The sequence below is a fragment of the Penicillium alfredii genome, assembly GCF_028826965.1.
Source record: "Penicillium alfredii strain IBT 34128 chromosome Unknown utg000009l_segment0_segment0, whole genome shotgun sequence".
Classification (NCBI taxonomy): domain Eukaryota; kingdom Fungi; phylum Ascomycota; class Eurotiomycetes; order Eurotiales; family Aspergillaceae; genus Penicillium; species Penicillium alfredii.
This window is the reverse complement of record NW_026622706.1, coordinates 264,158-277,133: the sequence shown is the minus strand read 5'-3', so window position 1 is coordinate 277,133 and position 12,976 is coordinate 264,158. Positions and strand designations below refer to the sequence as shown.

The 12,976-nt window shown below is 54.0% G+C and overlaps 5 protein-coding genes across 5 annotated transcripts; 1 reads left to right on the top strand and 4 right to left on the bottom strand.

The window, feature by feature from the left end:
* Window positions 1–311: 311 nt before the first annotated feature.
* Window positions 312–2,105, bottom strand: NUU61_006018 (BCS1 and AAA domain-containing protein; the record flags this gene model as incomplete). Its single annotated transcript, XM_056656546.1, has 1 exon — window positions 312–2,105. One exon carries the CDS (start codon window positions 2,103–2,105, stop codon window positions 312–314), a length of 1,794 nt encoding a protein of 597 aa, XP_056509346.1.
* A 342-nt stretch (window positions 2,106–2,447) lies between these two features.
* Window positions 2,448–2,809, bottom strand: NUU61_006017 (uncharacterized protein; the record flags this gene model as incomplete). Its single annotated transcript, XM_056656545.1, has 2 exons — window positions 2,448–2,711; window positions 2,738–2,809. 2 exons carry the CDS (start codon window positions 2,807–2,809, stop codon window positions 2,448–2,450), a joined length of 336 nt encoding a protein of 111 aa, XP_056509345.1.
* Window positions 2,810–2,867: 58 nt separating this feature from the next.
* On the bottom strand, window positions 2,868–5,025 carry NUU61_006016 (nucleotide pyrophosphatase/phosphodiesterase family protein; the record flags this gene model as incomplete). The annotated part of the gene is made up of 3 exons (XM_056656544.1): window positions 2,868–3,208; window positions 3,263–4,529; window positions 4,591–5,025. The coding sequence occupies 3 exons, from the start codon at window positions 5,023–5,025 to the stop codon at window positions 2,868–2,870; spliced, it is 2,043 nt and encodes a 680-aa protein (XP_056509344.1).
* Window positions 5,026–6,789: 1,764 nt separating this feature from the next.
* NUU61_006015 (uncharacterized protein) lies at window positions 6,790–7,251 on the top strand (the record flags this gene model as incomplete). Its single annotated transcript, XM_056656543.1, has 1 exon — window positions 6,790–7,251. One exon carries the CDS (start codon window positions 6,790–6,792, stop codon window positions 7,249–7,251), a length of 462 nt encoding a protein of 153 aa, XP_056509343.1.
* Window positions 7,252–8,110: 859 nt separating this feature from the next.
* NUU61_006014 (uncharacterized protein) lies at window positions 8,111–12,139 on the bottom strand (the record flags this gene model as incomplete). The annotated part of the gene is made up of 1 exon (XM_056656542.1): window positions 8,111–12,139. One exon carries the CDS (start codon window positions 12,137–12,139, stop codon window positions 8,111–8,113), a length of 4,029 nt encoding a protein of 1,342 aa, XP_056509342.1.
* Between the last annotated feature and the right edge of the window lie 837 nt (window positions 12,140–12,976).

Below are 12,976 nucleotides of genomic sequence, written 5' to 3'. Positions count from 1 at the left end.
TGGTCTTTTCTTTTTTTTTTTCCCTTGTGTTTTCTAGCGCCACAGAAAGTTCTTTGTTGCTGTCATTAAATTCCTCCGACGGCGGGACGAGCGGAGAATCCAGTGAGACTCCAGTCTGTACACGAGGGTTGACCCCTGCATACCATAGCAAAAAGATGCGCAATATTCTGACGTACTTCATGTGTGATAGCCAAACCATTGACTCAAAGTGGAGCGAAAATTCATTGCTAGATTTTGGCTAACGCTTCTTCAACTGCAGACACGTCATTCATAAATGTACTGATATCTACACCAGGCGTGTATTCTCAACCCTAATCAAGCTTCTCCTCGCGCGCCCGCTTCTTCTCCTGCACTTCACTCACCCAAGCCGCCGCTCCACTGATAGCCGCTTCAGGCGAGTCCTTGTGCATGAGTAGATAGCCCTGGATCTCAGCGGCCGTAAGCTCGCCGCTCGGGACCAGCGATGCAAACTCGGCAGCCAACGCATTGATGCGGACACGTAAAGCCTCGATGCGTCCCTGGAGTTCCTCTTCTTCCTTCTCTCTTGTACAAGTGTCAACCTTCTCGGGCGAAGCCTTGGGGATTTCTCGTTTTCCAGCGACACCCCCATCCACGGCTTTGGATGTGCCATTGAGTCGTCGAGACGCCGACGTACGGGGCAGGTCGCCCTCCATGGTCACGTAGATGGAGGTAAACAGCTCCTCGATATCGGCGCGCGTAGTATACCCAAACACAATGCTCATGTCGACACGGCCGGGCCGCAGCAGCGCCGCGTCCAGCTTGTCGGCGTGGTTGGTCGTCATGACGAGGATGCGACCCTCGCTAGCAGCAACGCCGTCGATCACATTGAGTAGTCCCGACAGCGTGATGCCGTCCTTCTCGGGGGTTTCCACACCAGAATTTCCGTTTTCCCCTGCGGCCGACGAGGCATTGCCTTCTGCAAGCCCAGCCGGCCCCACGTCGTTCTTTGAGTCGGAGGTCTTGCTCTTGCCTCGGTTGTGCGTGATGCCGGCCGTGTCGACGTCCTCGAGGAGTATGATGCAGCGACGCGGCAGGTCCGAGAACAGCGCGGCCAGACTGTCTTCGTCGAGAGTGCGCGAGTTCAGGTTCAGCAGGTACAGTTTCAGACCCAGCAGGCCTGCGGCCGCGAAACATAGACTGGTCTTGCCCGTGCCCGGGGGCCCATGCAACAGGTAGCCACGGCGGTACGGAATGCCGCGGTTGGAGTACCAGCGGCGGGTGCGCGGGTGCAGGTACTCCTTGATGTCGTCGACAAAGGCCTGTTTCTGGGCATGGTCGAGGACGACAGTCGACAGCGGGCGCGGCGACCGCGCCATACACCGAATCCAGTCAAAGGTCGACCCCCCGTCAGAGTAGCGCTGGCCGCGGTAGATGACCGTGCGGTTGGCGTCGCGCTCCACAAAGGCCTGCTGAGCCTCGGCGAGCAGCGCCTTGAGGATGGCCGGGTTGCGACCCAGACACGAGAGATACAGGCGCTCGTTGTCCAGCACCCAGCGCAGCGGCGACTCCCGCTCCTCGCGCTCCAGCATCAGCGGCTGGCCCCGGAACCAGAAGATGTGGCGTCCCTGCGCCGGCGTGAACCGCATGCGCCGGTACTTGTCGCGGCGGACCAGCTTGGCCCAGAAGTCGTCGAATGACCTGGCGTTGGCCCCGCTCCCGGGCTCGTCCCACTCGTCGCCTCCCGCGGCGCCGGGCATGTCTTCGTCGCCCGAGCCCTCGTCGTCGTTCCAGTAGCCGTTGGACTTGACCCCCGCCACGACCCGGTTGGTGCGTTTCATGAACGCTTGCCGCGACAGCCAGTACATCAGATATCGGAAGACCTCGTCTTCCAGCCGGATTTCTGCCGTCGACACGAAATACTTCTTGAAGAAACTCTGGGCTCCGTGAAGACTGTAGCGCAGAGAAGCGCCGAGCACAGTCATGCTGACCAGCACGCCGAGGTAGGCCGTGAGGTCAATTTTGAGGTACGACATGGCGATGCGCGAGAAGAACGTGTACCCCGGCACCAGCGCCTCTAGCATGGCCGTGTCCGAAGAGGACAGAGGAAGCCCCGTCGTCGAGGCATAGGTTTGGTTGTAAGCCATGCTGGGCGAATGAATTGTAAAGAACACAAGTGAATCTCCCGTGGGAGAAAATACTCTCTTTACCCCTCCATGAGCCTGGTCTTTATAGACCACCAATGTTTTCAGCCTCATCGGTTGGGCCTTCGCATGGCGCTGCATCATCGCTTTTTGGTCGCCCAATTGGGAGTTCCGGGTTAACGGGGGATGTGCATGGTCGCAGCCACAACCAATGTGATTGAGTATCTGAACTGCGGCGGTTGTGCTACTGCGGCTTCTGCCTGGGCTTGAGTCATTTTGTCGCAGTTGTTGTCGGAGATGCAAGTTGCCTGCGCAATGGGTAGACGTGGCGGTGAATCGGAACGACTATGAACCAGTCAAATGTTGATGTAGCCTGGAGGTACGGAGGTGGTGAAGAGAAAGGAAGAAAGAAGATGCATTAGTCCAGAAACTAAATTTATAAAATAAATAAAAAAGATGACTCTCCCTCGGGGAATCGAACCCCGGTCTCCCGCGCTTATCACAAGATGACAAGCGGAAATCATCACCACTAGACCAAGGAAGAAAGATAGTCAAGTTCCACTCGACCACTTGGCATTGGATAATATCATTTGGCCAGTTAATGCTACACTACACAACCCAGCAACTATCCCAACCCAATTCTCTTCGCACATCCATAGATTTACATCTAGCGGTGTACTCAACTCCAATTCTTTCCATTTTGACATGATGCGTTATAGATTACAGATTATCAACATGGGTATCTAGCAAGTGTACAAAGCCCACTCATCGTCGCGACCCCGGGTGATTGTCCTTTTCCGCAGAGAACATTTCACCAGCCCACTGCTTCCACACGTCAACTTTACCCCAGAAACTCTTCCACCATGTCGTTTTGTCTGCCTTGTGAGAATCCCCAGCGGTCGGCTTTGCTGCCGCGGAGATTGTAGGTACACTTGGCCCTTCTGTGGTCGAAGTGTGGATGGGCAGATTCGCTGGCTGATTAGTGGCGGGCGCGCGGTCGTCGGAGTGCAAGCCCACCGGCTCCAGTGGAAGATGTAAGGTACCATTATTGGGGCGCGGGTCGACTCCCAAGGAGTCGCAGACAATATTATATACTTCGATATTTTCTAAAGAGAATGGGTCAGTTCGAATCCATGGCTGATAATGGGACAGTCACTTACGAAATGCTTCCAACCGACTGTTGGGCGTGTATGGGAAGGCTGGACCGCGGGCGATGAAGATGGCTCGCATCAGCGGGTGTTCATGGTCATATCCGTGGATTCCTTTCGGATGGTAGACCTCGCCCATTTTCTGGGCTTTGTGGGCGTCGAATTCTGGTCGTTCGACAATGGCCCAGCCCGCCTTAGGGATGACCCACAGAGGCGCAATGCGGTCGTTATTGGTGAAATGGTAGCGCTCAGGCATCGTCTCTCGGGTGTAGATCTGGACAGCATGCGCGTACTTGTCTGCCACCTTTTCTAGCTGCTTCTGCAGAACTGGAAGGTCTTCAGGACGCTTGGGACGCAAGCCGCGCGATGGCCATCCGTCAAGATGCTCGATTAAGCTTGTATCGACCAGGTCTTCGAGCTGCACCAGTCGGTCCGTGGATGTGCTGGCCATGCCGTGGTCCGAGACGATGACAATATTCACCACGTGAGTTAGGTTGCGGTCCTCCAGGCCTGCCATGAGCCCTGCAATCATACCATCTGCATTGTGGACCGTGTTTCGAACTTCGGTGCTGTTAGGCCCGTAGTTGTGTCCGTCCCGATCAACATCGGGAACATACGCGGCGATGAATTGTGGCCGCTCGGGTGTAATCTGCGACTCGTCTTCCACGCCGGGAAGATCGAGGAACTCGAGAATGCTGGTCACCTTGCGCGACAACGCCTCGGTGCCATTATATTGGTCCAAAAAGGTCGGTTCCTGCTCTCCAATGTGTGCCTCAGACCCCGGCCACATGTGAATCGCGCTCTTCACTCCTTGTTTTTCCGCCGTCTCCCAGAGTGGCTCCGCATTCCACCATTTGGGTTGCATGCTCACATCGGTGTGGGTGTAGTAAAATGATTCTTCTAATTCCGGATCCCAGAAATTATTGCCCACAATTCCATGACTCTCGGGGTAGAGCCCTGTCACAAGTGTAAAATGGTTGGGGAATGTCACGCTCGGGAAGCTGGGGTGCATGTATCGTGGGGACACGCCGTCGGCGATGAGGGCATTGAGGGCCGGGGTCACACTGCGGTCTTGGAGGAAATCGGCACGAAACCCATCCAGCGAGATAAGAATGGTGGTTGGTGCAAAAAGTGCCGTACCGTTTGAGAGGAGCGGTTTAGAACGAGTGCGCGAAACCCGGAAGCCGGTCGAGGCCTTGTATGAGCCCAGGATGAGGATGAGGAAGAGAACAAGAATCACCGCAAAGATCAGAAGATATCTCCGCCATGAGAACCGAGTCTATCCACAGCAAATTGACAGATTAGCATGGGTTTCTCCCAGGTCAGTCGGGCTGCGTTACCGGCTCGTCAATGTATTCCTCCTTCCCGTTCAACTTTGACGATGACCGGCTAATGAGGGAGATCTCGTCATCACCAAACCCTTCTTCCATTTCATACATCAGTTCACCCTCTTCGCTGACTCTCTCCCGGCGTGCTTTTCGAGCCTCTTTTCGAGCCCGACGCTGTTCTCGTTTCCCGATGCGCACACTGCTGGCGTTTGGACTAAGCATCCTGCGTAGCCCATGAGCAGGACCACGCCTTGTCAGCAACTTCTCCAACTCTTCTTCATCCTCCAGCACGGCTCGGTCATGTTCGGCAAGCTCTAAGGTGTTGCGTTCATGGCTGAGGAACTCATCGTCTTCGGAGTCGGAGTCCTGCTCCGAGGGTGATCGCAGGGAGGCGGCATCGCCGTCGTAGTTGGCGGGAGATAAGAGAGAAGGACTGAGATCACGCATGGCTGTGAGCAGCCGCAGATATTCGAGGGGGGAGCGATCGGTTGAGGAGCAGAAAGGGAGATCGACGGCGGGCCGGGTTGGCCCGCCAAGCCTTCAGGGCGCCCGAGGTTGTCTTGGAATTTTGAATTGTTTGATCCATGGATCTATCTCTTCATATATTCTTAGTCTGGATACAGAGTATTCGTGTGTATTCTAGAGAGTGTTGGTTTACTGCTATACACAGTCTGGCTTCAGACCTCCGACCTAAACAGCAGTTTCTAAACAAACCTCGTCATTGGAGAAACCCCATGTCCAACCAACAAATCGGCTCTATTTTCGAATGACGTGCATCTTGCATGTTTTGACTCTGCTGGTGATAGCTATGTCTGAGAACAATAGCAGCCGACTTCATTTCACACTTGGATGACATGCACAGGAAATGTGCCCAGGTGTTCTGGCGCCATCGCAAATGCCATCTATGCACATTCCTCGATAGCCGACCGGGGTTACAGGTGTCAGCTGTCTTCGTGATTTTCCGGACAGAGAGCCATGAGTTTGACATGGACAATTTGCCGATTGCAGTGTATAGTGACTGATCGACTGGTGATGATCTGTCCGGCTTCCTCAAGACGATGATCTACACCGAAGTCGTTGAAGTCCAGTATGTTTCGCGCACACCTATTATTACGAACATCATCGAATTTGCATCTGCTTCTATGCAATTATCTACATATTAAATCAGTTAGTATAATGCCAAGTCAGCCTCAGGAACAAAACCATGCTTCTTCATGGGGTCTCATCCTCCTCTTATACTTCGGAGGAAGCCAACCACCCCACGAGATCACAACGCCCAACAAAGGGCTTCAATAACCATGTCTCTGGATTTTATGCCAGACCACTTTCTCCTTGCAGTAACCCCAACCATCCAGGCAACTGGAGACCTCTCCACTCATTGTCTCAAAGCCACATTCTCTCCCGCAACGCGTGTTCCCCAGAGACCCATCGAAATTTCCTCTGAAAACGAAGCTTCTCCACTATGACCATTTACTGAAAACCTACTGTACTTGCTGATCTTCCTGGAATGTCCCGTTGGCGGCGTCACTTCTGTTGTGTTGGTTGTTCCGCTTGCGATGAACACTTGCCTATTCAGGGAATATCACGTGACTTTTAACATACCCTTGATTGCTCGATTCGATTACTCCTTCACGCGCCCCACCAGTTCATTTGAGAAATTATGATGGTCTCAGTTCTGAAGAGATCCTAACACATTTTGGGTCAACGTTGCATAGCGGAGCCGGGCTCGGCCGGGAACCCAAAGGGGATCCAGAGTGACATCCGCGCGTCTCCCCCGGATGCGGAAATCGACGACAGGAAAAGGCTCAACTTTGGATTGTTGACCCAAGGGTCTGATCGAGGGCAGAGGTACAGGCAGATGGCAAAAGGAGAAAAAAAAATTCTGCTTTTCTAGCTGGATGTCATCATTAACAACCTTATTGACCCGACATGGCCGGATTTGGACACCCCCCAGCATCTATAAGAACAGGGTCCTGGTCACCCCCGGGACCCAGTTCCGACTTCTCCCCTTTCTTACTACTTCCATCGCATTAGCATCAGATCCACCAAGGTATGGCAATCCTATCGCCAGGGCTGAAAGCTGTTTCAGCCCTATATTCTATCTACCTGCGAACCATATACTAATATCGATATTCAGCTCGCCTTGTCATTCGTTCAGACAAGAAGCCCTCATCTTTTTGATCCAATCGTTTTTCAAAAACCATAACAACAATGCACTTCTCCGCCCCCGTTGCCATCCTGGCCCTCGCCGCCGGCGTCCACGCCGGTGTCCCCAAGGCTGAGCCGGGCCACGTCAAGAGCGTGCATTCCGAGGGTGCCACCAGCACCGCCGCTGTGACCCCCACCACCCCCTGCGTCCGCTGCCATCACACCAGCGGCGCCGTCGTGCCCACCAAGTCCCCCGCTCCTCACCACGGTGGCTCCGGTGCCTCCAGCAGTGCTGGTGTCGGCGGCTCCGGCTCCGGCTCCAGCTCGGGCTCCAGCTCGGGCTCTGGCTCGGGCTCTGGATCTGGCTCCGGCTCCGGCTCTGGTTCGGGCTCTGGCTCTGGCACCAGCAGCGGTGCCTCGCCCAGCGGCTTCGCCCCCTCCAACCCGGGCTCCAAGGTCTCCATCCCCCAGGCTGGTGCTATCATGGGCAGTGTTGCCTACGGTGCTGTCATGCTCCTGGCATAGAAAGCTTTGCTTTTCCAGGGCTTTGGATGTAATGAATCCGTGTGTCTTTGCTTTGGTTTCTTCGTTTTATGATGCCGGTGTTCGGTTCGGTTTCCTCTGATCTCTTTCTTTTCTTTCCTCCTTGCCTATTCTGATAATCCATTCGGATCTGGCTTGATATATTGGCTGCTGTCCAGTTCATCAGGTTTGGTGGGTATAGAAGAGGAATGGATTAGAAGGACAGTGGTAGCCGCGGCAGGCGTTTACGGATGATGTTGTTTTGTACGAGGATATATAAGAAAGTAATTTAATGTTAATAAAAACGGAAAAAAAAAATCTTGGATGGAGTTGTTCACTTTCTCTGTAGAGTACACAGTAAGGATCTCTGGACATGGGGTTTCCAGGATGCCTATTCTCTACCAGACCAGAAAACTGCTGGGCAGACTTTGACTCGAACGCTCATTGACTTCGGGCAAACTCTATCGGCCAATGCAATCATAGACTCTGTCGTAGTCATAGGCTATTTATAGAAAAGCGAAAAGAATTCTTCAGAGAGTTTCTTAGGGTCGGTAAACTCTAATGTTGAGAATCGATGCATACCTCTTGAGAAGAAACCCTAAAATCAAAAAAGAGTCTGTGGAAATGTATTGAAATTGAATTATCAGAATTTTAGCTTTCCTTGGATTATGTAGACACGAAAGACAGCTGATATAACCTCCTAGAAACATGCAAGAGCACAGGGTTAAAACAGAAACGAGTACCTCCCAGATGTACACCAAACAGTATGCAAAGCAGAAAGAAGAAACAAGTAACAACAGAGAAAGAAACAGAGAAAAGGGGGAAAGTAGTAAAATGCGAAAGATCATAGAAACAGTCCCTCCTAATCTTTGGATACCCAGTTCGTCCATTGGCACTCACAACCCCCAGTCCCACCATCAGTTCCACCCCATGTCGAACCATTAGACGAAGACGAGGATGACGAGTCATCACCAAGGTTATCGAATATCCCCGAAGCAGGATTTACCAGTGTCCCGCCGATGCCCCGCTCCTCGATCTGCAGCTTTTTATTCGTGATATTGAAATGACCGTCCTCCTCGACTCCATAGCAATACACCAGCTTCTTTTTCTGGGACCCGCCATGTCGGTCCAGCGTGATGGTAATCGGGTAAGGGAACGAACCGGGCCGCGTAAAGTTCGTAGCCGACGAAGAGGATTTCGATCCAGAGGCTGAGGTCGAGGTTGCAGAAACTGTGCTGCTGCTGCTGCTGCTGCTGTTACCGTAGCTAGCAGATACCAACTCCCGACCAAGCTGTACAGGCTGCGTCCAGATCTGGACGAGAAACCGCGTCTGCGACCAGGTGCAGCGTGTGCGGGCGTCTTTCTTGCTGGAACCACCGTCGGCGTCGCTGGGGCTATTGTCACCCGAACTGCCGTTTAGGGCTGCGAGAGATTCCAGGAATATGGATTTGTCAAAGTACGTGTAGAACCCGTAGTGCTCAGTCGACTTCCCTCGGTCGAACAGCCGGACGGGCTGCGATTCGGGGAGTGGGTAGAGAGTTGCTGCGGCGGCTGTGCCGTCGGAGTTCTCGCTTGGGGCGGGGATGATGGCGGTCAAATTGGGGAAGGTGTTGTCTTTGGAGCGGCGGAAGACCTTTGTCGAGGAGAGAGGCACGGGCGAGAGAATGGTCATGTAGAAGGGCGTCTCTTCGCCGGCGTAGGGCTCGGCATTGCTGTCTGTCGTGTTGCCGAGGAACTTTTGATCTGCCACGCTGGGAGGCGAGGGCGATGCCTTGAATACGCTACTTTCATCTCTGGCGTGCAACTGTCGTGCAGACTTCGGGCTTCCAGTCTCGGTGCTATGGTCATAGGTCCCGTTGCGGAACCGGATCTCAACCCGGAAACTAGGCTCATCGGCATTGTAGGGCTTGTTGTGGGCGTGTTCGTCCGGAGGGAGTGCACAGCTCCACAGAGACGAGGGCTTAATGCAGCTCGACTTGTAAACCCGCGTATCAGTCCCAGCAATGGTTGAAACGCCCGTTGGCATAGGCGGGTAGCCCGTCAAATTGAGCCATCTCGATTCAACAGGCATGGCAGCTCCCTTCTTGGTTAACGTAATTGCCAGCACAATGGCCAGAATTACGATAATGAGAAAGAAGCTCGCAATGGCAAAATACCATCTTCGTCGCAGCCGGCCCTCTCGTCCTGGACGCCCAAAGCATCCCTTCTTGCTGACAGGACCCCGTCCGCGCCACAGACCGCCGATTTTCCGACCAACGGCATCTTCTCTTTCTAGTCGCTGGCGTCGGGCCTCCACCGGTCCTCTTTGGCCTGTGGGATTCATCACCGCGGCCCGTGGCGCGGAATGAAGATCATATCGCGGCGGGAGGGGAGCATCTCGGGGAAATTGCGTGTATGCAGGCGCCGGGGCATGCATTTCTGACAGCGGCATTGATCCTTCTCCTCCTGCTGCGTGCTGGAAACCGGGAGATATTGGCTCAGTCGCGGGCGGAGGTGCCTGTTGCAGTTGTCGCCATCCTGGGCCTTGTGGGTGTGCTGCTGGCTGCTGCGGTATTGGTAGCGCTTTGGGCGATTCCGATCCTTGAGCAGAGTCTTGGAGTTTGGCAGGTGGATCTGGCTGTGGTGCTACCGGAGCTGGCACGGCTTGCTGTGTGCCTTGGTGAGGAGGGAAGATGGCGACGTATTGCGACACGGCTCTCTCCGCTGTAACAGCCGTCTGCGGAACTGGCGCAGGTGGTACGGGATAGGGGAAGTTGTTTGCTGGTGGTGCAATGTTGTAAATGATTTGTGGAGGAGCAGGTTGAGCCGGCTGGGCAGGCTGAGCAGGAGGTTCTGGAGGAGCAGGAGCAGGAGCAGGAGGAACAAGGTGCGCTGGAGGCGCAACAGGAATGGGAGCGGCAGGAGGAGCAGAGGAAGCATGGGGAGCGGGAGGAGATGGAGCAGGAGCAGGGACAGGAACAGGAGCTGGCGGTTGTTTCTCAGACGTTTCCGTAGATGGCGCAGGAGCTGGTTCTTGAGAAGGAGGTTGCGAAACAGGCTCCTTCGCAGACAGCGGCAACTCAGGCAAGCTTTTCTCAGTAGGTTTCGGTTTCTCAGACATTTCGGACGCCTTCTCCTTCTGATCAAGCACAGGCGACGCCCACCATTCGGAATCGGTATCAGAGACGGGTGACGGGGCATCTCTAGTAGCGGTAGCAGCAGTACCACGCGTGGTCCCATGCACAGGTGAGTCAACATCAATTAGCAACCCGTGTGCCTCTGTGCCCAGATTTCCAGTCCCAGTAAGCCCGGCCTGGCTCTTATAAATTTGAGTAGTGGAGGGGGGATCAACCTCGACAAGAGCCAAGCCCCGATCACTAGGCACGCCAGCCGCGGCACAAGTCTCATTGATGACAGTGGTATTGGCCGGAGTGAGAGAGCAGATGTGGTTGAAACACTCGAAATAAGGTGTCCTGCTGAAAAGCTCATGCGCACACGCCTGGTAGTACTCGGCCGCGTGGCCCTGGATCGGACGACCGGGAAACATGAACGACATGGTGGTCTGGCGGTTCGTTGCAGTCGTTGCAGCGGGCATGGGCTCGTCATTGGTGATACCCAGGGACCGCGACTGCTCGACATTTGTGTTGTCATCGGGCCAGCGAGTCGGGGCGACGGTTTCGGGGGTGTCGGGTGAGAAGCAGGACACTTCTTTCTCTTTCTGCCACCATTCCTTGGTTGGTGCTTGCGTGGCTGGTGTTATGGGAGATGAGGTTGGAGGGAACCCGGGGCTGGTGGGTGACTTTTTGCTTGTGAGTGGGCTGGAGTGTTTGAGGAGCGGCGAGAGGAGGTACGTCCACCATCCTTGTGATTGGGGTCTGTTGGTCTCGGTGTTGACGCTCAGTGGACTGAGCGGAGTCCGGCCATTTTCGTCTGAAGGTGTCTGTCGCTGCGGGCTATCTTCCTCGAACTCGGTGCTGGTAGAGACTGGACGTTGCTTCTTGGCTGCAGAGGAATTCTGAGACTTGAGGAGATCGGTATCAGTAGTGTTAGTTCTTGTCCCCGAGTGTACCGCTGGGATGGCAGGTACAGGCGGGATATCAGACTCGTTCTGCCATAGCCGTGGGGTGGGTTGAGAGTAAATGCTGGATGTAGCCCTAGGACGCTGGGCCTCGGGACTCGACGTCGACCAGGGCGTATCCTCACAGGCTGGGGTGATAATAATGGACGGAGTGGGCGGCGCATTCAAATCGCCTGTACTGTCGAGGTCTCGAGATCTGTCTAGGGACTCGCTGCGCGGCACACTCAGTCCGATCATGACATGGCGGTCCGAGGGCGAGAGTTCATGACCAGCATTGTCGCTGAACGGGTTTTGTGACTTGGGATCCAGGGACACAGCATCGTTACTTGACTGCCCATTCTCATCAGGCAGCCGCTGAAACCCCCGCGAGGTCCTCTTCTTGACAACATCCTTGGCTCTCTGGGCAGATCGCTCCTTTTCCCGCACCTTGGACAACTGCTTCAGGTCATTCAAGTCCACGAAGGGGGCGGCAGTATCCTGGGGCCGTTTCTTGGGACTAGTCAGTGAGAAGTCCGTGATTAGATTGAGTCCCAAGGGCTTTGCGGCATTCTTCTTTTTCTTTGTGATGCCCCGGATGCTCGGGATGCGAGTATTATCTCCAGCATGTCGGTCTCGACGCGAGAGGTTAGGTGAGCGACTCGCGCCTTTCCCAGACTTGGACTCTTTCTGTTTTGTAGCTTTAACCAAGAAGTCAAAGGGCCTGTTCCTTTCTAGATCTCGGTCCTCGGATGAGCAGGACGGGCTCGAGATTTCCTCGCTGATTGGCGACGACAGTGGGAAGTTGGGGACCGGGACAGGCAGATCTGGATGTGACTTGTGCCGCTTGGAGACCATCGTGAAATCTTTTTCTTGCCAAATAACTGCTTTTTTGGGAGAGAGGGAGTTGTGAGCAGAAACACTCGACGCAGATCCCCGTTCACAGACGCACCATGTGTGTTGGAGGGAGAATTCCACGGTCACGCAAGAGTAAGGAAATGAGGATGGAAGAAAGAACGCAGAGCGTCTGCAACAGACGACTATGGGATACAAAGAGCGCGGTTTCTATTAATATAACATATGAGACAAGACCTCAATTGGCTGGCGAGTCATTCCCCGATGAAAGAGTGAATGATGAATAGAGTGTCAAGCCATTCAGACAAAGAAAGGCAACGCCAGGACAAAGAGACACAAAGAATGAATAAAAGAGAAAGCAAAAGAAGCAAAAAGACAAAGCTCTATTTCTGCAGCACATCCCAGCCCAAGCTCACCAGCTCAGGTTGATCTAGACACCGGGACCAAGATCGAGTGTCATCGGGCTCGGCGCCAATGATGAGTCCTGGACGATATTTTCTGCAGCGATCCCAGACAACGAGAGCTCCAGCTGGGACTGATATTGGCCCATGATTGGGCCTGACAGAGGGATCACCAGGGGCAGCGGCAGAAGGAAGAAACAGACCGAGGCCCCGTCGTTACGCGCCGGGGGTTGGGCGCTTGCGGGGATCACAGTGGGACCGCCCAAAATAGAAGATCCAAGTATAGCTTCAGGTTTATTTTTATGTTTTATTTAGGCTTAATTTAGTGTCTATTTCTATAGATTGTGTTGATTACACCTCTACTATTCCCCCAAGGTTATATGAAGGATCACTACGTTATATAGGATTCAAGAACAATCAAATCCATTCATTCAATACG